This window comes from Mustela lutreola, chromosome 7 (assembly GCF_030435805.1).
Source record: "Mustela lutreola isolate mMusLut2 chromosome 7, mMusLut2.pri, whole genome shotgun sequence".
In the NCBI taxonomy this organism is placed as follows: domain Eukaryota; kingdom Metazoa; phylum Chordata; class Mammalia; order Carnivora; family Mustelidae; genus Mustela; species Mustela lutreola.
In genome coordinates, this window is record NC_081296.1 from 118,463,196 (window position 1) to 118,486,843 (window position 23,648).

General features: G+C 40.9%; 1 protein-coding gene across 4 annotated transcripts in view; it reads left to right on the top strand.

The window, feature by feature from the left end:
- Nucleotides 1–9,990, top strand: part of FUT8 (fucosyltransferase 8) — a 295,282-nt gene extending 285,292 nt beyond the window's left edge. For all 4 annotated transcript variants that reach the window (XM_059182354.1, XM_059182355.1, XM_059182357.1 and 1 more), the window contains one exon: nt 8,991–9,990. In XM_059182354.1, coding sequence (XP_059038337.1) covers nt 8,991–9,308 — 318 coding nt within the window. In that variant the 3' untranslated portion in view covers nt 9,309–9,990. The remainder of the gene's footprint in view (nt 1–8,990) is intronic.
- The last annotated feature ends 13,658 nt before the right edge of the window (nt 9,991–23,648 follow it).

Consider the following 23,648-nt stretch of genomic DNA (forward strand, 5'->3'; position numbering starts at 1 on the left):
GTTGTAGGATGCTCAGCAGCATCCCTGGCCAGTAGCACGCCCCCTCAAGTTGTGACAACTGAAAATGTCTTCAGATATTGCCAAATACCCCTCAGGAGTGGGGAAGACAAAAACGCCTTTGTTGAGAATCACTGCTATAGTCATAAAGGTTGGAAATTAAATAAATATATACACATCTGAACACTTAGCAGCCTTACATGTGGACAGACGCTGAGACTTACCGGCCTGTGCTCTGTTGTGCTTTCCTTCCAGCCCTCCTTAATAATACCATGAGGCTCATTCTAGAAAGAAAATCCTTTTATTTTTTTTTTCCTTTTCAAGCATGTGCTATAGAATTTTTGATTCTTATAACCTCATGACTCTAATTTTGACCCAGACCCCAGGACCTCTGTTACTTTGTGATAGCAGAAATCTGTCCAAGCTTGAGGGGCATATTGTTCATACTACTTTGTTCTATTTTGTGCATAATATCAACCTCAGTGTATTCTCCAGACCTCAGGTTCAGAGAAGTCATTCATATGAAGAAAGATTGGTGCTGAGAGGACTTTTTTCCTCCAAAGGAATGAGATTTGTGCTTATATATTATATAGTTACTAATAATTCTTGATAAGTCAGACAAAGTTCATCCAAAATAACTTCTGTTCATTTGAACCAAAGCAAAACTCAAACCAGTATCTTGTATCTCAAAATAGACTTGAATACCTCAGAAAATTTTATGTGAGGGCTCAGAATAAAAGTTTGACAGTAAAAATACCTTTCATTTATATATTGAGTAGTGGTTTGGTGAATGTGATCACAGCCCTTATCCCATACCTTTCTTGATGATTATCAGCTGTGGCATTTGAAATGGTGGAATAATTCCACATTCACTGATAAATCTTTGGGCTTACCTGTATTCCAGCATTTTTTGCAATTATTTTTAGAAAAAAAAAATGGGTTTAGTATGGTTCAATATTTTTGCACTATGAATGAAATTGGTTGCTTGATTGTAGAGGTTCTCTTGCTGTAAACCAAAATTGGAATTCTTTGAAATTGCCCAGAAATGTCTCATCATCATCCAGTGGAGTGTGAGAGAAAGTCACAGATAGCATCAAAATGCCAAGCCACTGACTCCTAGCCAGAGAACAAGAATGAGACAACACAGACTCTGGAATCAGACTGGGTTTAAATCTAACTTTGAGCGCTTAGTATCTGGGTGACATTTGAACAAATTACTTAGCCTATCACTGACCTTTTTCCCTTGGCCTATAAAACAGTAACACATAGTGCATAGAGTTTTTGTGATGATTAAAAGTTATATGTAGGGTACCTGGGTGGCTCATTCAGTTAAGCATCTGCCTTCAGCTCAGGTCATGATCCCAGGGTCCTAGGATCAAGTTCCGCATCAGGCTCCCTGCTTACTGGGGAGTCTGCTTCTCCCTCTGCCCCTCCCCACCACTCATGCTCTCTCTCTCTGCCAAATAAATAAAAAGATATTTAAAAAAAAAAAAAAGTTATATGTAAAGCCCTGAGAATAGTACTTAGCAATATATTAAATACCATCAGGCTCATTCTAGAAAGAAAATCCTTTTATTTTTTTTTTCCTTTTCAAGCATGTGCTATAGAATTTTTGATTCTTATTTTGACTCTAATTTTGACCCAGACCCCAGGACCTCTGTTACTTTGTGATAGCAGAAATCTGTCCAAGCTTGAGGGGCATATTGTTCATACTACTTTGTTAGCCGCTATTGTTATTTATATAGGGGAAAGTATAGCAATACCTTTGTGTGTTAGACTCCACAGTATTTATTTTATTTTCTCTTATTTATTTTTCTTTTATTATTATTTATTCATTTTAACAACCTTTTTTCAGCTCCGTTTCAGACCACACACTCTCCTGTTTTGGAATGTGAAACATGCTGTTCAAGGACTTCTTACTCCTGCTTGTGGTCATGGGTGATGATTAGGTTCCACTGAATAATCATGTACATTGTATGTGTATAACAATCCTTTGTTAAGAAGAATAGCCAGAGGGCGCCTGGGTGGCTCAGTCAGTAAGCATCTGACTCTTGGTTTCTGCTCAGGTTATGATCTCAGGATCTTGAGATCAAGCCTTGCCTTGGGCTTGGAGCTCAGCAGGAAGTCTCCTTGAGATTCTCTCTCTACCTCTCCCTCTGCCCGTTCCCAGCTCATGTACTCGCTCTCTCCCTCAACTCTAAAATAAATAAGTAACTCTTAAAGAAGAAGAAGAAGAAGAAGAAGAAGAATAGCCAGTAACATTCAACATTTTGAATTTCTCTGTGCCAGTGTACCTCAACTCTTTTATTTAGCTTATTGAAAAAGAATATCACCATGTAATATAAATTTTCAGAAAACAAAGCTCTTCATTCCCAAAGGGTGAATGATAATTAATAATAGTATTTGCTTTAACAAATGCAAGTAAAATTGTGTATGTGTCAACTTTAGGGAAATTAATCTGCAGACATTCTTATTTATGCCATAGGCATGCTGGGAAATGGGAGAAGACTAAACTGTTACATCCAGAAGGGTGACAAAAGAATAAAACATTGAGAAAGAAATCTCAGCCCAGAATAAAACATGGACAGCCAATTCAAACTTTCCTCAATGATAAAATCATATTCCAGGAGATTATTAGAAAGTGACAAAGAGTTTAATATCCTCTTCATAATGCTTTGACAACCCTGCAGTTTTGTCTCCTGGGTCCAATCCTTTGAGGACTATTTCTCTATAAGACAATAGTGAGAAAGAGTTTATCTGTTGACTGTGAGATACAGTAGGCAGTACTGGAAGAGTGAAATGCCATGCCAGAAGGAAAAATGTAGGACTTGATTGATGTTTGAGAAACTGCAGGCACAAATATCATGGCACTTAATCAGGATTCTTCATCACATTTTGGACACATCTCCCTCAGTCTCAGGACTTCTAATCTTTCTTGGTTTTATATCCGTAAGTGAGATCTGGGAATTCTCTCTCCTTAAGTGAAGTTTTTTTAAGCCAATAATATGACTTTACTCTCTAATTTTGTCACTATTGTTGCTCTTAGTTTTCTGAATCCCTTCATCAGAGCTATTTCTCAAAGCCAGGTTTGTCCTAAAAGCCTCATAAATTGAAGAGAACAATCCTCAAGATTTAATTTGAAAATTAGAGGCAATATTAACATTTTCCAAGAACATCGCAAGTTTTGAAAGCTATGCAGTCACGTTCCAAACTATTCTACTTAGTACTCTAATCTTGTTCTCTATTACTGGAAGTTGCTTATACCCAAAGCATCTATTTTTTCACTTATTTTCCAATTCACAATACCATCTTAAATATGAAATACAGTAATTATAGTTGGTGAAATAGCAGTTGTTATTCAGTTGTTCTCAGTTGTAGATGAACTAAATATCAGAAAGTTGTTTTTTTTTTAATACTATTAATCAGGTTTTAGAATCAGTTTTTATTACTCTAGAATCTGATTTACAGAAATTGTAGATTCTCACTTTAAAGGTTTTGGGCAATCAGCATTTTTTTAAGGAGCAATCAACATTGTTCAATAGTTCTAACCATTAAAATCACAATATGACAAAATTACTTTTTTTTCCTGTAGACACTTTCCTTTTTCACGCTTAATACAAAATTCTCTTGACACTCTCTCTTATCTAGTTCCAAATCCACATACAACACTCCTGGCCTCCTTACCCTTTGAGTCAGATTTTGGAAAGCCCAAAGGGAAGAATCATGTACTACATTCATTTTATTCTAGACAGATGACTCTGGATAGGAATTCCATTGAGGTAAGGCCCATGAAAGAACAGTGGATGCTGTTCTCTCGTTGAATAACAGAACAAAGTAGTTTACAGGAAAAGTGCATACATCTCTTAGAATCACCCAGGGAGGCAAGAACCTACTTCCCACTTCTCACACTAGGAGATCCTCCTGGTCCCATCTCTTTCGACAGAAAAACAAGATCCCATCTGCTCTGAGAAGGCTTTGAGGCTCATATAAACTCAGATGGTTGCTTCTCAGGGATAAAGTTCAGGTTAATGAAACTTCCTCTCCTTTTTAATTTTTTTTTTTTTTTAATACAGTTGCATCTTGTGTTTTATCCTTTGGCAGCATTTTTGCTCTTACCCATTAGTGTGTGCTTAGTGGTGTTCTAAATGATATAGTGATATGAAATAAATGAAGTAAAACTTACTACATACAGCCAGCCACTGCTTTCAAACCAAAGGGTTTGCCTCTCTCAGTCATGCTACCTGTCCGGTATCAAACTGAGTATGATATCAGCTGAAAGCCTTCATTTACCCGTCACACAATTTGGATTGGTAAAGCCCACAGAGGAAACCGAAAGTAATTAAATGCAAACATTAACACCATAGTCACCTTTCTAGCCCTTCGCAGTAAACTGCTGCGTGGTAAATACAGAGAAATCGTTTTAGCTACTAAGAGTGTTATATGTGGATCTTAGGGGCTAAATATCACTCATGGACCTGCATTTCCACTGCTGGGCTAGTATTATGCATGAAGCAGTATTCATTCAATAGATACTTTCTGAGCACCTACTATGTGATAGTACTAGGTACTTATCCTAAGACAGTTTAGTGCATGTTGGAGACCTGGAAAGAATTTTAATTGTAACTCTACCATTTACTAGCTCATTCCCCCACCCACCCAACTTTTTTTTTTAATTTACTTAATCTTTCTGGGGCTTGTTTATTCAGCTAAAATACAGATATTAACAGCAACCTTCTCATAGGCTTACCATTATTGTGATAAAGGATAAAAGGCCTTGTATCAGCCCATCTCAGTGTCTGACATTTGTACCATTTGTTTTTTTCTTTGGCTTTAGAAAATACATATGTTGTCCATAGGCTAATACTTTATGGATACCAAAATATAAGCTGATTGTTAGGATTATCCTCCAAAAGAAAGTGGGTCCCTAAGGGTGTGGGACTGAAGGCCATGTTTTTATGAGGGTGAGATAATAATAGTGAAGAGGAGGAAATGCATCAGGACTCATTAGTACAATGTGGTCATCCTAAGGGCAATGCAAGCTCCTGCATTCCTGGCTAGAGATAATTGAAGAGTGGGTAAAGGGGCCCTGAAAAAAACAAAAACAAAACAAAACAAAAAACCTGACAAGTTTGCCCAAGGCTTGCCTTGGTCTTGTGTTTTATCTTTCTGGAGTTAGAATCCAAATATGGAGATCAGGATCTACAAGAGAAAATATGCTTAGGCGTTTACACACATATACAGACTGCCTGTGTTCAAAATGCGAATCAACCACTTAATAATAGTGTAACCTTGAGCAAATTCCTTAACTGACCTTTGAGGTTCCAAAAAGGTGTCAACAGGAAACTGGGAAGGATGGGCCTATATCCCTCCTACAAAGTCCGAGAGAAGATAGAAACAGTCAAGTACCCTACATATCCTGAGGCTGAGAAATAAAACTTCGATGGAAAAGAGGGACAACCGAACTCAGTTCAAATCATTTGAGCCAAACAGATGAAGAAAGTCGATGAAGTAAAATGAGCACGATAGAATTTTATGGAGCTACTTAGAGGGTTAAATTCAACAATACCTAAAAACAATGTCTGACAGCAAAAACTCGGAAAATACTGGCCTCTGTTATTGTCACTATATTTTGCTATTATTGGAGCTGCTTTGTTTTAATTACTTAGTTTCTTCCTTTCCAGAGTCTCCACTTGATTTTGCTTGTCCACTGTGGGCCTTCGGCTGACTTTGGAATTCCCATTCCAAAATTTTTTGACCCTAATTTTGTTACAGTCTCTACCAGTGATCTCAATTGTACCATGACATCCCCAAGTCCCCAATGTAAAATTAGTTTGTTGATGGCGTAGTAGGCTTGCAAGGCAAGTCATTGTCTTGGTTCTATGACTAGTTGAAATTGTAGCACTAGAGTTGGGGTCGATCACTTACTCTTCTTTTTATGTTAGTCCATATTTGCAAAATTTAAAATATTTTCTAAACTTAGTTTTATTTGCAAATTACATATGGCATATGAAAAGCTTTCCTGCAGTTCCTGAAATTCAGATTTTTTAAGAAGTTAAGGTGATGTTTAAACCAATCAGATTTCGTTTGCTCATAGTAGTTAAGGATGAGCATCTCCATTTAGTTTTTGATCTCATAAATACAAGAGTTTTAAAGGACTGCAGGGTAATCCTAATTTTGTTCCAATGAGCAGGGTAACAATTACTGTTAGTAGTATCATTTTTAATAAATGCAAAAGTATTGGCATCGTGACAATAAAGCTTTATTAACTGAGACAATCACAACTGGAGATTTGGGAAAATTTGACTTGAGTTCTCTGTTCACAATATTTATAATCGAAGAATTTTTTTCTCCTCCTTCTCTTCTCCTCCATCTTCTTTTAAGATCTTATCCATTTATTTGAGAGAGAGAGAGAGACAGCAAGAGAGGGAACACAAGCAGGGGAAGCAGGAAACAGAGAAGCAGGCTTCCTGCCTGAGCAGGGAGCCCGATGCGGGACTCAGTCCCAGGACCCTGGGATCATGACCTGAGCCGAAGGCAGACACTTAAGGTTTTATAGGCGAGATAAACACGACACCGGGCGAGGTAGGCACAAGGCAAGACTTATTAAAGGCACTCTCCAGCGAAGTTTCAGGGCTCAGGAGAAGAGGAACCAGGAAAGTCGTGCTGGGAGGAAGTGGGCACCCTCAGACAAGATTCCTGGACTCCGGAAAGGGGAGTAGGGGAAGTCGCACTGGGAGGGAGTTGACAGGGGTCTTTTATCGGGCCAAGGTAGGGCATGGGCTCACATCCATATATGGTAGGGTATTTGGTGATCGGAGGGTATGGGGTAGGGGGTCCTGATACTTCTGTTTCCTGCATAGGTATCAGGTTACCTATGGAGACGTGACCTGGGCATACATTCTTCTGGTGGGAGAGTCAAGGGTTAAGGAAAGGTGTGGGGGGGGGGGGGGAGGCTGGAAGACAGCGGGATGCAGTGGTCATTTTTACTGTTCCTCCTGCACTCCTGGAGCCCACTGACCCAACATTAACAACTGAGCCACCCAGGCACCCCTGGAAGAATTTTCTAAGCAAAATGATAGTATTCTCTCTTCTGTCTTCACCTATTCTTAGAAAACTAAAACCCACTTACTGTATTGCGTATTTAGTAATTGCTTAAAATGTTACTCCCTATGAAAATCGTTATAAACTTTGTCACCATGCAGCAGGCTCAGTGTACAAAGTTCATATTGTGGAATTTCAGCAGCCATCCAGTGGGTATAGTAGGTACTCTTTGAACAGAAGAAATTTTTTTTTTTTTTTAAGATTTTATTTATTTATTTATACAGAGAGAGTGATCACAAGTAGGCAGAGAGAGGTGGGAAGCAGGCTCCCTAGTGAGCAGAGAACCCGATGCGGGGCTAGATCCCAGGACCCTGAGATCATGATCTGAGCTTAACCCACTGAGCCACCCAGACGCCCCTGACAGAGGAATCTTTTAAGTAGACTTAAATGCATCAGGGAGTTGCATCTTCACCGAAGCAAGTCTGTCTTACTTTAGTTACAGAATGCTAATATCTACTCAGGGCTTTTAAAACTCTTTAGAACGGAAATGACAGATATGTTTTAGTTCACTTGCCAATGCTCGTTGATTGTCAATAATTACATGAATTTCTATTGAGAAGAGTTCTGAGTCAAACCTAGCAAAAAAGAGTATGTGATTGACTGAGACTCGATGAGGGGAAGGAGGGTGTGTGTAGCAGCAGTAAAGTATTTATAATCCTAATGTTCAACCTTAAAATCCTTCAAGGGCACAAATGAGGTCTTACTCATTTTTCTATCACCAGGGCCCAACATGAGGTATACTGTTTGACTCTTAATAAATGTTCATTAAAATTAACTGATTCATATTTTTAAAGTACTTTGCATTATATTTTTTTTTTCTCTGAGAGACTTTAGTTGTAGTAATCTTTTATGGTTTTTTTAAAGATTTTATTTATTTATTTGTCAGAGAGAGTGAGCACGGGCAGACAGAGTGGCAGGCAGAGGCAGAGGGAGAAGCAGGGAGCCTGCAGAGCAAGGAGCCCGATGCAGGACTCGATCCCAGGACCCTGGGATCATGACCTGAGCCAAAGGCAGCCGCTTAACCAACTGAGACACCCAGTCATCCCAGTAATCTTTTATGTTTAAAAAAAAAAGAGAGAGAGAGACAATTATGCACAAAGATGAAGACTGACTTGTACCATACCTGAGAGCAAATGGACTAAAAACCTGTGACTAGTGAAAGGGTCTGTGGACAAAAGGACGAGACTGATACAAAGCGAAAGTTAAGTAGGGCTTTATTTTGCGCCAAGCATCGAGAATCAAACTGACCGGCCAGGGCTGTCTCTTGCAAAGAGGTGACCCCTCCCAGCCTCACAGACTAACTTTTATAAAGCAAAGGCCATGTGGTGGAACCTGGCCACACACAGGTGGCCAATTGAAATATAATTCACCCTATAGTAGTTATTTGAACTAGCCTATCACTCTGGTCAGAATTGACGCCCAAAAGGCTGGGCCCACATTCTTGGATGGTTAGGGAGGTGCTTTCCTGATTGGATGTCTCCACCTGGCTTGGCTCATCCTTGGCAGGTAGGGAGGTAGTACGTGCGCTTTTACTGATTGGACATTTCCACCTGGCCGGGCACATCCTTGTATCTGGGCTCCGTTATCTCTGCCCAGCCTGACATGTCCTGGTATCTGTGCTCCGTTATTGGGGGCTATTTGGCCGTATTTCACCAATTCTGTTTCTAAGTGCTTTCCTCTTGAGGGGAAGAGGCGGGTTCAATCTAAGTTTACTGTATAAACAACAAAATGGCTCACTCTGGCTAAGTAGGCCCTTACAACTAGAATCTACTACTTCTCATCTTCTCAGTCCTAGTCCTGGTCTAGTCCTAGTCTATTTGGCCAAGGGCCTTCAGATTGATATAAAGGAGATTTTATGTATACTAACATTTTTTTTTTCATTCTTTCCCAAGGTCTGTCGAGTTGCTTACGAAATCATGCAAACACTTCATCCTGATGCTTCTGCAAACTTCCATTCTTTGGATGACATCTACTATTTTGGGGGCCAAAATGCACACAACCAGATTGCCATTTACCCTCACCAACCTCGAACAGCAGATGAAATCCCCATGGAACCTGGAGATATCATTGGTGTGGCTGGAAATCATTGGGATGGCTATTCAAAAGGTGTCAACAGGAAACTGGGAAGGACGGGCCTATATCCCTCCTACAAAGTCCGAGAGAAGATAGAAACAGTCAAGTACCCTACATATCCTGAGGCTGAGAAATAAGACTTTGATGGAAAAGAGGGACAACTGAACTCAGTTCAAATCATTTGAGCCAAACAGTAGATGAAGACGACCCTGACCTTACAACACATGGTGAAATGAGTAAACAACTTCAAGCACCAGGAGCAACTGGAAATGACAGGTGCTTCACTGGTGGAATTACTCTTTAACGAGGGCTATAGCGCCCTTAAACTCATGCACAGTCCAATAATGTACTCACATATAACATACAAACAGGCTGTTTTCTACTGTGCCCCTTCTTTCAAGATTATGTCCCCATGAGACAAACACTGCCACATTGTGTAATTTAAGTGACACAGACATTTTGTGTGAGACTTCAAACATGGTGCCTATATCTGAGAGACCTACGTGACCTAACGAGAAGACCCGAATAGCTCCCTACTGTGGGGAGGTTGATTCTTAGCCAGTGGTGCTATTGTAACCACTGAATTCACTCCAGTCAGCAGATTCAGAATGAGAATGGATGTTTTTGTCTGGATTTTTTTTTTTAAGTAATTGCATCAGTTCATCCACTTCATCATTATTAAGTGAAGGGTACATCAGAAAATAAAATATTCACCCTCCATTAGAAACTTTTGTAAAACAATGCCATGAACGGGTCTTTAGTACTCAATGTTTCTGGACATTCTCTTTGATAACAAAAAATAAATTTTAAAAAGAGGAATTTTGTGAAGTTTCTAGAATTTTCCATTGTTGGATGATGCAGTGTGGTCAGCTTTACAGTTTTCTAGTTTTTCTGCCTTTTTTTTTTCTGTTTTCTGATTACCTACTCAATTCTTAGGTCAAACAGTCATTAGTCCATTTTAACACTGAAAACTGAATTTAGTTGATATACATTACAGAGTTAAGAGGAATACACTCTGGGTACTTTTATTTTCTTATTTTGGGAATTGTTTATTTTTTTAATTGAACTAAATAATCACACTTCTTGTCGCAGAGGAACTGTCACATCCATTTCCAAAACAAACAATTTCAGGCTCGATGGTAACATTTCTTATTGTGGCTATTGTCAACTTTTTGTGGGTTGAACCCTGTTGTTTTATCGAGGAAACAATATGTGCCCTTTCTTATCATGTCCTGATTTTGAGAGCACCAGGAACCTTTGGGGTTGAGAAGCTGGCTCCATTTCTCAAGTACATAGCTCATAGTATATAGAATTTGCTAGATTGAGCCATTGTGAGACCCAAGATGGACTTGGGGTTAGCTCTTCCAAATACTTCTTTTAGTAATTCCATGAGAAAATCACTTCCAAAGATAAGACTTTGATGCCCTCCCTATGCTTTCTTTCTGAACATCACTCTTCTTGTAGAGACGTTCCCCATATTCAGGAGCCTGCCTCCTTTAGATGAATGGCAAGAACATTTCATAGCATATGGTCTACCTTCTGAGAGAAGAATCTGATCCATTGAGAACCAGTAGCAGGCCTGGTGTTGAATACCAGGAATGCCAAACAGAAAAGCTCTCTTTCACATCCTCACTAAATAAAAGTATCTATATGTAAAATCTCCCCTCCAAGCTTCCTTAAATTATTTCTACCTCTCTTGTCAAGTCTCCTAAAGAGCAAAAACTATCTATAGTGTCAGCAAGCAAATTTGAATTTAGTCTTAGTACAAATAAAAGTCATTTGAAATAAAAATCTCCCGCTGAACGGAGGTACTTTTGAATATGAGTTACTTCTTTTTTTTCTTTTTTCTTTTTTTTTTTTTTTAAGTAGGTTGTATGCCCAGTGTGGAGCTTAAAATCATGACCTTGAGATTGAAGATCACAGGCTTTACTGACTAAGCCAGCCAGGTGCCCCTGAATAAGAGTTATTTCCTAATCCCCATCTCATTTGTCGTCACAATGTCGGTAGCCATGGGTTACTAATGGTAGTATATATTCCTCTGCTTATAATTTCTTTGCTGAGATTTCCTGTTTTTACTCATTACAAGCATTTTACTTTATAGAACATAGCAGAGCATAACCACCTTAGAATTCTTTTTTGCTAAATCCAACATCTGAATCATCTCAGAGTTGGTCTCCATTGTTTGTCTTTTCTCTAGAGAAAGAGTCTTATTTTTCAGGTTCTTCAAATGCTGAGTAATTTTAGATTGTTTACAACTGAATGTTGTAAATGCTTGTGTTGTGGATTCTGTTATATTCCTCAACATAGTGCTGATTTTTTATTTTATTTTATTTTATTATTATTTTTTTGTATTAGCAGATATTTTAACTTAATTGGACTCACACTGTAAATTGTATTTTGGGCCACATCTCAAATCCCAATTCAGTTTTTTTATCTTTAGATGGAGTCTGCTGTGCATGTGTGTGGTTCAGAGACCCACCAGAGATTTGCATAGAGTTCATAGAATTTGAGTTTCTCTTTTCTTTGGTTCTTTTCTTCTGAGATTTTCCCCCCTCACTTTCTAGCAGCTGTGGTTCCTCTGATTCTTTAACTGCAGTTTTCAGTCAGCCTAAAAGCCATAAAAATGGGAATTCACCTTGTGCCATTTCCTTCTTCTTCTAAGTTTCAATCTGTCTCGAGAGTTTGTCTGCTTGTTTCGTTTGTTCTCCAGTGCCTTTGGGTAGGTTTTTTTGGTTTTTTGTGCGTTTTGTTTGTTTGTTTGTTTGGTTGGTTTTTGGGGTTTTTTGCCTAGTTTATAGTTGTTCACAGTACGTGTCCAGAAAGTGCTTAAACGCTCACCATACCAGAAGTGAAACTCTGAGGCAGAGACTTAAAATGAAGAAGCAGGATGTGGGAGGAAGGGACATAGTCCTGTTCAGCCTGGTTAGACTCTAGCCTTAATAGCAAAACAGCCAGTAGCTTCAGGCAGGAAGGAAGGTGGAGAATTAACCAAATTATTAAACCTGCAGATGTGAAGGGCTAATGAAAACTGCTCACCACATCTTCCTGAAAAGCTTTTCTGAGCTCCCTTTTTGCAAATCATGTACATGCTGTTGATTCGTCTGTTACACACTGCCTTGTGGGGAGGGCTGACATTTCCTCACCACTGGTGTACTTTTTCCACGAGGACATGGTACTTAAAAACTGCATGATTTTGAATTGAGTAACCAGTGCTAGATTCGGAAGGTTTGGGTCTTTTCCTTGTTATAAGACCCATTTCTGAAGAAGCCTTACCTAGAACCAAATGAGTAGCCTGGGCTAACTGAATGTAGACACCAAAATCCTGCGTATTAATGACTAGAGGTTGCAATAGGTCTTACCACAGGTCTCCTGTTCCTGCCAATGAAGTCGGAGTTGGTGCTGAGCTGTGCCTGCTGTGAAAGGGCTCCCAGTGCAAATCCAGGGTTTCCTGGTATCCCAAGTGAGGGACCAACTAGATGCTTCCCTCTCTTGAGCTTTAGTTTTTCCTATTATATACAGCCGAGCCTGCCTCCTGGGTTCCCTCCTTAAATCAAGAACATTAACTGAGCTTCTGAGAGGGTTGAATGTAACAAGAGAAAAAGCACACTTAAACACAATCTCATGAAATGTTGTTATATTTAGTTCTAAGAGATTACAATTACCAAAGAATCAATAAGCAGGAAAAGTACTTGTCCAAATGGTGCACTAGAAAAATCTCTGCCTCAGTAAGAAACCTCTCTTAGTTGAGAGGCAACAGACAAGTCCTCTTTGACCACAGCCAACTGCCTGATACTTCATTTGTGCTCCCAGGAAGGTGATGCGATAGCCAGGATTGATAGGCCTGTATAGAACAGATGTGTGGCTTGGGAATCCATGAATTTGGGGACTTGGTTATGACACCCACATATATGCCAGATACAGACTCTAGGGAATTTTTAAATGCAGTGTCCACAGGGACGCACAAAGGAGAGTTTGCCTCTCTTCCCACTGGTTTCTGGAAGCATTCTCCCTCACGGAAACACGGAGGAGCTAATCCAAGATCTTTGTCAGGGCAGAGGGAAGCCTTGGTAAGTTCTTGACTTCAGCTGTCATTGACATTATGTGTGTTTTTGACCTTTGACAGTGGGTTCATTTTTGGTTCTTTCTGCAAGTCAGAATTTCTGACTCTGGGTACCTGCTCAGCATTTCAGCCTTGCTGTCCCCAATCCAGTTCAGTTGCCACCGTCTTTCTCCTTATCCTTAAATTAGACAATCTTGATTTTGTTTCCCACTACCTTTACAGAGAATGATCTCATGTGTTTCTCTTGTTACTGTTGCATTCCTTATGTAGTTCCTATCTTAGTTACTTACACTGTAGTTCTGTCTTTGACATCTCCAAGGTATAACGGGAACCAAATATTTCCCCTGGAGAGTTTTAGGTAAGATATTCCTGGACTTGAGGTATAATGAAGCTATGATACTGTGTGTTTGTGTCTAAGCTAAAGATTTCAAATATTTTCACAAATCAGCGTTACTACACTGAAGCAGAGCATAGCCAGGACATCCTTTGTGTGACACCATGTCCATCTGGACAGAGCCTGCACTTTTTTAAAAGCAATGTATTGAAGGCCATGGCCATAATCATTTTGGCGTTTGGGAAGAGAGCCAGGAAGAGAGTTCTGAGCTTCTGCTGACCTCCTGCCATCTGTAAATGTTTTCTATGACCTCTCCTCCAGCATCAGGGTCTCACAGAGGCTCTTATTCCCTAAATGCCTGTGTAGGTAGAGGAAAGACCATTAACAAAGGAAAAATCAGTATGTTTGTTCATAACCCAGCTGCATATGCGAGTGTCTGTGGAGGTTGGGAATGTGCAGTGCTTTGTACAGAAAGCACCAAGAGTTTAGACTGTAGGTGTGGTCGTTCCTTACTGAGGAATGCTGGGACTTTGAGTTTCTGGCTTGTCTCCACTTCCGTACTGGCTTGCAGTCCCCAAGAATTTCTGGCCTAACAAAACAAATGGAGCAGAGACAGAAGTTCTTAGTTTTCTTTCTTTGTCATAGTGCCTACAAGCAGGTAATATACATGGATCTCAGATCCTCTAGGGGAAAGAGCAACAGTACTGTAGACCCTTGAACAGTGTAGGTCCACTTACATGTGGGTTTTTTTAAATAAATACAGTATGGTGCTATGAAATCTATTTACCCTTCATTATGACTTTCTTAAATTCACCTTTTCTCCAGTTTACTGTAAGAATACAGTATATAATACATAAAATATTTAAAAATCTGTTAATTGTTTATGATATTGGTAAGGCCTGGTCAAGTATAGGGGTTAAGTTTGGGGGGAGTCAAAAGTTATTTATGGGTTTTCAATTGCATGGGGGGCTGGTGCCCCAACCCCCACATTGTTCAAGGGTCAACTGTGCTCACTGAGGATCACTGAGCTGGAATCACAGCAAGCCTTGTGATTTTGGCTCTGCTATTAAATGTGACCAGGTCAGATAGTTTTTCAGCACTCCATTTACTTCATCTTTGGAATGAATTGCTTGGATTTAATCAGGTTCTAAAAGTGTTTATTGTCTGGTTGGATTCCACTCTTCAGCCTCAGCTGGTTATTGTCCCAAGGACAGAATATGGCCAGAATATGGTCTTTGTTTTTCAAGACCAGCAAAATCTATTTGTTATGCACCATTTTCAATTTTTTAAATATTAACAGCTAATTCACCAATACATGAAACACTAAGGGGAGCAAATAAGACATCTGTAGCTACTTTTGGCCCATGGTCCATTGGTTTACAATCTCTAGATCTAAAAAGTTCTTTCCTAACTTCAAGATTCTATCTCTGCAGGGACGCCTGGGTGGCTCAGTTGGTTAAGCAGCTGCCTTCGGCTCAGGTCATGATCCCAGCATCCTGGGATCAGGTCCCACATCGGGCTCCTTGCTCCGCAGGGAGCCTGCTTCTCCCTCTGACTCTGCCTTCCACTCTGTCTGCCTGTGCTCGCTCTTGCTCTCTCTCTGACAAATAAATAAATAAAATCTTTAAAAAAAAAAAAAAAAGATTCTATCTCTGCAAAGGATTGGTAATATGGGTAACAGCCGAATAATGCTTTCAGATTCAGTTGCCACACATGTCCCAATTCTTTGTTAATATCTGCTTGATTGGCTCTTATCCCGGGCTCAGCAGTAACTTAGTATGCGGAAAGACAGCTCTGCTATGATAGCTCAGACCCTGGGCCCCTCTCAGACTTGGCCTTAAGGATCCAAAGTATCTCTATTTCAATTGCCTTGACCACCAATCTTGATTTCTTACACCAAGGCTTACAGACTGCCTGTGACTCAAGAGGCCACAAACTGAGATGCCACTTCAGGGAGTTCCTATTATTTTTCTCCATTACACCCTAATATTAAGATACGAGTGTATGCTTCAAGTCTCTGGTCCTCAGTATAGAGAGAGATACTAAGGCTCTTGGTAGTCTTTGAGGAGACATGGTGAACTCGGAGATACTGAATGATTGAAGAGAGCTGGTATTTCTGTTTCTGAAAATAAGATAGGTTACCAACATACAGATGGATACATTTGACAGTTATGAATGAGGTTTTGGACTCAATTATTAAAAAGCCAACAGCGGTAACAATGCAAGAACCAGACATACCAGACTAATCTTATTTCTTGTTTTCATACAGTTTTACAGTAATAAGAATGACAATACCAACATTTACGAGCACTTTCTGTGTGCCTGGGTTTTTCTAATTACTTTACTGGGTTAACATAATCGCTATCATCATAAGGTAGGTACTGTCGTTACCTTTTCTTTATTGACCAGGAGCCTGAAGAACCGAAGTCTTAATTTGCCCGTGATGATCAAGTTGGAGGGCAGTAGAGCCAAGATTCAAATGGAGCCTATTTGGCTTTCAACCACTTCAAGGATACTGTGTCTGTGCACGCTGCACTGTGTCTGTGCACGCTGCCGTACTAAGATTTCAGCCTGGCATCAGTCATATTATTGCAGACAAGACAGAACAACGGAGGCTGCATGAGCAGAAGCAGTTGTATGAAGAATTAGCTGTATCTACTCAGAAGCTTTGGTTAACTCAAGTCTCTGCTGGTTTGCCATAGAGCTCTACCCTGACTTGTTCACACAGTTTATTAATGCTTCGAAAAAGGACATTGATGGGAACAATATGACATAATAGTCAGAAATCTGAGTTCTCTTGGGTTCAAATCCTGGGTCTTCTACCTACTGGCACTGTGATCCTGAGCAAGTAACTTAACCTTTCTATACCTTCATTCACCCATTAACTAAATGAAAATAATAAGAGTAAGTACTTCATAAGGTTTTTATGAGAATTAGGTTAACATAAAAATCTCTTAACCCAGTGCCTGGTGCAAAGTTCAACAAATTGAGCTATCTTTACTATTCTTAGTTCCTTGTTGTCAGATTTTTTTAATGACTAAAAGCCGAGATAATAGCAAATCACACTGTTTGAGAGAATCGGGATCCCTAAAAGTTGCTTAAAAATTGGGGAGGGTATGCGCTATGGTGAGTGCTGTGAATTATGTAAGACTGATGATTCACAGACCTATACCTCTGAAACAAATAATACATTATATGTTAATTTTTAAAAAAATTAAAAAGCAGCAACAACAACAAAATTGAAAACAAAGAGTAAATCTAACATATTGTCATGGCTAAGATTCACTGCATCAGATAATAAATGCTGGTGCGTTTGACATCTGTACAGCTTACAAGTGTAGTTTATTCTTAGATCCAAAGGCGGGTTGTGCCTCAGTGCAGACCACGGAAGCTGGAACTAAAAAGAATGTAGTTGCCTAAAAACTCAGCCTTGCCATTAGTGTGCTGCGACTTCCCCTCCCCCCCTCCCCTACTCCTCACAGACAGAAGTCCCCTGACAGGGAAGGTATAGAACTCCTGAATCTCACCTTGAACCCTGTGCTTGGTTCATGATAGCCTGTTAAAGTATTGGTGCAGCTGCTGTGGGAAGAAGTAATTAGGGTTTGTTGGGTCATGGTCAAAAGAGTGAGACTGATACAAAGCGAAGGTCAAGCAAAGCTTTATTTCGCGCCAAGCATTGAGAATCAAACTGACCGGCCAGGGCTTTCTCTTGCAAAGAGGCAACCTCTCTCTTCTTTACAGACTAACTTTTAAGGGCAAAGGCCATGTGGTTGGGATTGGCCACACACAGGTGACCAATGAGATTGTAACACAGAGAAAGCTGCACAGTCCTGCTAGGTCACACATAAGTGACCGATTGAATTATAATTTACCCTAGTAGATATTTGAACTAGCCTATCACCTTGGCCAGAATTGGCGCCCAAAGGGCACCCAAAGGGCAGGGCCCATACTCCTTGGTAGCGAGGGAGACAGTATGCACCCCCACTGATTGGATACCTCCACCTGGCCCGACCTACCCTTGTATTTGTGCTTAGTTACCTAAGACTGGTTTCTAGGATTTGTTTTTAAGTAAGTTCCCCGAAGGGGTGTGGGGGGCAGGGTCAGGATGGAGCTGCTCTAGCTAAATAGGCCCTTACAGGTTGAGCAGCCATGAGACTAACTTTAGCCCAACACATGAAAGAACTTCCTAATAAACTACGTTGTTGAGAATGACTCAAGCTAGTTGAGGTGGCAGCTTCCTGTCCTTGCAGGGATGTCCAGGCAGAATGGGATGTGCCAGGGAACCGCAAGCGTCTAACTTGGGTTAGACAACCTCCAAGTTCCATTCCAGCCCTAAATTTCTAAAAAGGTCATGGATTTGTGGTCATGTTGTAGAGACTGAAATTCCAATAAGGTCACAAGCGGTGCCCGCCTGAAGCCGCCTGGAGTAGAAGCCTGGACAACTTGACCTGGTAGCAAGCAAGAGAAACAAAGTCCTGTTTGCTAGACTAGGTGACTAGGTCTTTTTCTGGCCATCAGTAGTAACTGAGTAACTTAATTTCTTACCTAATGTAACAGGCTTTGTGAACTTCTGTTTAAATTTGGAAACTCCTCTTTTGTTTTCTTTACCACCTTTGTTCCTGGTAAAGCTTCTTTCATGGAATCACAGCTTTTTTCCTATCTAAATTAAGGGAAGAGGCAAAAGCCAAGAGAACTGAGGAATCAGGGTCTCTCTGGAGGGCAAGTGTTGGGATGATATCCTCCCTGGACAAGATCTGACTTTTCCTTCCCACTCAAGAAATCAAAACAAGTGTAAGCCTCTTCTCATCTGTTTCATTATTTTTATGTAATATCTGTAAACACTAGAAATTGTTTGTGAACATACCTCACAATTAATCCCTGCATACTGGGGGTTCTCCTTGCCAAGAATGAGAACATCTGATGTGTGTTAAGGATAAACACAAGAGGTTTGAAATCAGTTAGCTCTAGTTTCTAGTTTGGGGTTCATACCTGTTGAGTATCAACAGGTTTAGTCTGAAGTAATATTCTTTCAAGAAATTCTTATTGATAAGTCAGACAGCCAGAATTCTGTGTAAGTCAGTCATCAGCAAGCCATAGCCTGCTGCCTTTTTTGTAAGTAGACTTTTATTGGAACACAGGCACACCCATTTCATTTACGTAGCGGTGGCCTTCAGGCTACAACAGTGAAGCTGAGTAGTTTGTAAAAAAGACAACTGCTGTAACCCAAAAGGCTAAAATATTTACTCTCTGGCCTTGTAGAGAAAATGTACTGACCCCTGCTATAAGTAATTCTACCTTCTAGATTCAAAGTGATAACCCCAAGGGCCTCAACATCCCCAATACTGTCTGAATCATCAAAGAAAATTTTAGTTGTAGTAGTAATGTATTAAGGCCCCCACTAATCTGTGTGGTGCCTTTGTGCAAACTGGATAAAGATGCTCCTTTAGACAATTATTGTAATATTTTTATAAGAAAGAACTCTTAACACCATCTGTCAGAAAATTACTTCCTAAATATACTAATAATCTACAGTGTCTACGATATGAATTACACTCCCTGGAGAAACTGTGTGCAGCAGCCTCAGTGTAGTCACGGGATCTAGTAGAAAAAACACCCTACTTGGAGTAGGAGACATGGATTCTACCTCCCGCTCTGAAACCAAGCTGCTCGAACCTTGGAAGCAAACCCTGTGATCTGCCCAAGTCTCAGTTTTCTAACCGTTAGCATGAAGGGAGCCTATGGTGGTTGTTGTAAGACATTAAATAAGATGGTAGACATAAGATTGCTTTGTAACGGCTTACAGCTCTGTAAAATCCATCTCTGGTAATGTTTTGGGAGGCTTCTATAGTTAGTTCATTTACAATTTAACTGGAAAGGTGTACACATACGAACTGCACTGGAAAGTTACAATCTAATGTAAAAAGTTATATAGAGAAACCCCTGGGTGGCTCAGGGTGAGCATCTGGCTTCAGCTCAAGCGGAGATCCCAAGGTCCTGGGATCAAGTCACACAGCGGGCTTCCTGTTCAGCGGGGAGTCTGTTTCTCCCTCCCTTTCTGCCTGGCAGCTCCCTTGCTTGTGCTCTCTCTCTCTCTGTCAAATAAATAAACAAAATATATATTTTTTAAAAGTTATGTATATTTAAACTAATTATCCTTTAGCTAAGGGACTTCTCCCACCTTCAGCTCTCCCCACCTTAAAGATGGGGTATGAAATACTGGTTCACATTTACTAACCTCCTACTATATGCCAGACATTGTATTAGGTTTTTAACATGCTTTGTGTCACATGTGTAATCCACAACAGCCATGTGAGGTAGACAACATTATCCCCGTCTTTACAGATAGGGAAAAGTAATAACTGGCCTCTATTTATTTATTTACTATGTTCCAGACACTATTCTAAGTGCTTTACATATTTTAGCTCATTTCATCATCACACTACCCTTTGAGATACGTACTGTTATTATTTCTATTTTTCACATGAGGGAATTTATTCAGAGATTAAATCAGTGCTTTCCAAACTTTTTCCACATCATGGCACACAGAAAATTCTAACTTTTTGGCATTCTGGGATAAATTTGAGGGTTTGAAGCAACTTTATGGGCTGAGGTAAAAAAAAAAAAAAATCCACTATCTCTGTATTGATAATTTGAGTAACTGAGAGGATTCAGTGTAGGATCAGGAAAGGTACACCTGAGGTAGTCAGCTCAGACTGCTCTCTGGCAATGGGTACTAGGTAGAAAATAAGCAATAAAGTAACAATTATGATAGTCAAGAAATCTCACAAAGTGCCAAAATGTAACTCTGTTATAAAATGCTGAATAGTTACAAAAATTGCTTTAAATACTTCATCATTAAAAAGAGTTCACCGCCAGTGGTATTTTGTGGTGCACCTGTGAGCCATTGTGCAAGTTCTGAGATAAATTACTTGCAAGGCAAATAGTTAATAGGTGGCTGAGTAGAACTAAGGCTCAAATCCAGGGCTGTCCGACTGGTAAGTCTGTTCTTCAAGCCTCCGTCCAATCTTGCCCGTCTGCAGTGAAAAGCCAGACTAGGCGAGCCAGGCTCCATTCATCCTTAGAGTATCTGATGACTTGAGGTTTGATCATCCAGATTCACTATAAAGTAAATCTGTCATCAACCATGGTCTTCAGTTAACCTTGTTCGCCTCCCCCATCCTCCCAATAATTTTAGAACTAGTAGTACATACTTCTTTCTATTCATTCTCCACCCATATCCATAACAGGAATTAGAGAAGCAGGTGGGACAAGTGAAGAGTCGGGAGCTGAAAGGCGGTAGACTTCCCCCGTGCTCTGGAGAGACCTGCTTGGGCTCACTCTTCCTTCGCTTGCTACACCCACTGGGAGGTGAGTCCTAGCAGAGTGAGTGTCCCTTCCCGGCTCAGCCGGCTGTGCTCACACTGAGCTGGAGGGTGTAATAAGTGGCTACTTGAACTGTATCAATTACCCAGCCCGTAAATGCAAGAGTTAACTCTAGATTCGATTCTGTTTGCCTTCTGCGCCTCACAAGGTACACATATGAGCAGAAACAATTCCCTGGGTGTGCTTTAGTCTGTGACTACAGTTGATGTTGGAGCTTTTTATCTATTACTTTTATTTATTTATATAAATGGGGGGGGGCTATATGAAGACACACTATTCTAATATGAAGCTTGATATTACATGTGTGTTTTACTGGGTGATGGTCTGTCTAAGTTCCAAGCCTATTAGCATTTGAACTTCCTATTCCATCTTCAGGGTGGGGGCAAGCTGAAGACGGAAGACGCAGACGGTATTTTATTCCTGGCTTTGTGGGGCATGCCAAATGACTGTTGTGTAGGCTATGAGAGGTGGCAGGACATCTGGGGCAAGGTTAGTGACCCATTAAGGTGTCCTGAGCTCTGATTAGACAGAAGTTGGAGCCAGCAGAGCTGTCAGCACTCAGTTTCTTTTTGATTAAGATTCTGCCTCTTAGCCCCTGGAGGCCACTTATCCTTCCCACCTCTAAAAAAAGACAGAGTTAAAGCCTGAGGTCATTGCTTGGTAGAAGCCCTGGAGCTGATTGGGCTGCAAAGGGCCCCTCTTAGCCTCTCAGCAGCCTTCCATTATCAGCCTCCTCTACTGACAGGTGAGCTCAGACCCTGTGATATACAGAGCTCCTCAGCTAAGACGGCTCTCAGAGGAGCCGCTTCTCAAGGATGTGAAAATGCTTACACAAACCCACTGGTGAGGTGGGGAGATCAGGGGGAAATAAGGTTAGCAATTATCATAGGGTTTTTATTTTTGTTTTAGTTCATGTTGGAGAACAGGTCATGATCTGCTGGGTCCTGGGATCAGCTCAGGTCATGATCTCAGGGTCCTGGGATCCAGCCCGGTGTCAGGCTCCCTGCTCAGTGGGGAGCTTGCTTCTCCCTCTGCCTCTGCTGCTCCTGCTCATACACTCTCCCTCTCTCTCTCTCTCTCTCTCTCTCTAAAGAAAGGAAGGAAGCAAGGGAGGGAGGAAGGAAGGAAGGAGGAAACCACTCCAAACTTCTGGGCGATGATGAAGCCTAGGTGAATATGCCTAGACCCCTGAGTTACTCCCTGAGAAGAACCACCTCCACACTCTGCTGTTGAACCTATACTAGATGGAGATGTGACTAAGAGATGTCTTTGTTGTGTTAAAAAAAAAAAAAAAATACAATATTGGCCATAATCTGGCAAAGAAAGTTTTGAGCCTAGCTATTTTAGATATGGGAGGAGGCTTAAAAGCCATTTGACCCTTTAAGGATATCCAGAGCTATAGTTAAGTACCTCTGAAGATGAGGATAAAAACAAAAACAAAAAACAAAACAAACAAACAAGCAAAAACCCCAACCAATATTATTTATTGAATAATTGCTAAATACCAGGTACCATTTTGGGCGCTTTACATGTACTAACTCATTTACTCCTGGTAAGAAGCCCATGAGGCAGAACCTACCGCTGTTCCCATTTTGTGAAGCAGAGAATTGAAAGTAGAATTTCTGAAGTCAAACAAATTCTAAGTGCCAGAGCCAAGATTAAAATTCAGGTCTGACTCCCAAGTCTCTTCAGGAGCCTGTAGTATTGCCATGGGGAATAGCATGAAATAACATCTGGGCAGCATGTGGTATCCCCTCTAAGGTAGGGCTGGACCCCCATTCTGGGGAGGTGTACACAGAACTGGAAAAGGTCCAAAGTCTGCTCTTCCCCCTGCCCTTGTGAAGGGTGCCCTAGTGAGCAGAATTTAATAATGGCATCCTTAATCATCTGGAATAAAACCAAGGGTGAGGGCTTCATTTACTCTGAATTTTTCTGATTTAATTCTTTCTATCTCCTGTCAACCTTGGCCGACCTTGTATTGACCACAAGGAACAAATGTCTCTCATTGGCTCCACTCACATCTCCCACGCCCCTCCACACCTCACCCTTGACCCATCCTTTGCGACCCGCCCCCCCCCCCCGCCTTCATCCCACCCCAGAACCTGTCTCTCCCCTCTCCTCCACTCAGCAACTCAGAGGGCATATTAGGGCAGAGAGTTGTGTCAATGCCCATTAAACTTCCAAATGATCGCAGCTATTGATACCTCCCTTGCTTCCTGGCCTCACTTGCCTCCTGCAGATGTTGCCAATCCTCAGCGCTGCTGGCTGTTGAGGCACCATCAAGGCTTCTACCAGTTTCTACCTGGGACAGGAGTTTCAGACCACCGCCCATGAAGAGGCTTTGGGAGCCACCTGAGAAGATGGGAGGAGAGGATACAGGCAGTGTTCAATGAGGGGGGCTATAAAGCCGCACCCTCACAGCAATTCCACTTGATCTGTGCCATGTAAGATCACATTTGGAGAATTGTTCCATTCTTGAAATAAAGAAGGAAAAAAGCCCTTGCTTTGGAAAATCCAAACCTTTGAGCCCTTCTTTATACCTCAAGCCTCTCAGGTTCCACCATTCCTGCCCACCAGGAACAGAGGTGGGATAAGTCAGCAGACCAGCCCAACTCCTGATATCCTACTCTCTAGGCTCTGGAGCCAAGGAAAATTACAGCAAAACAGAGCTTGTGCAGAGAGAAAGGATGGTGGGTTCTG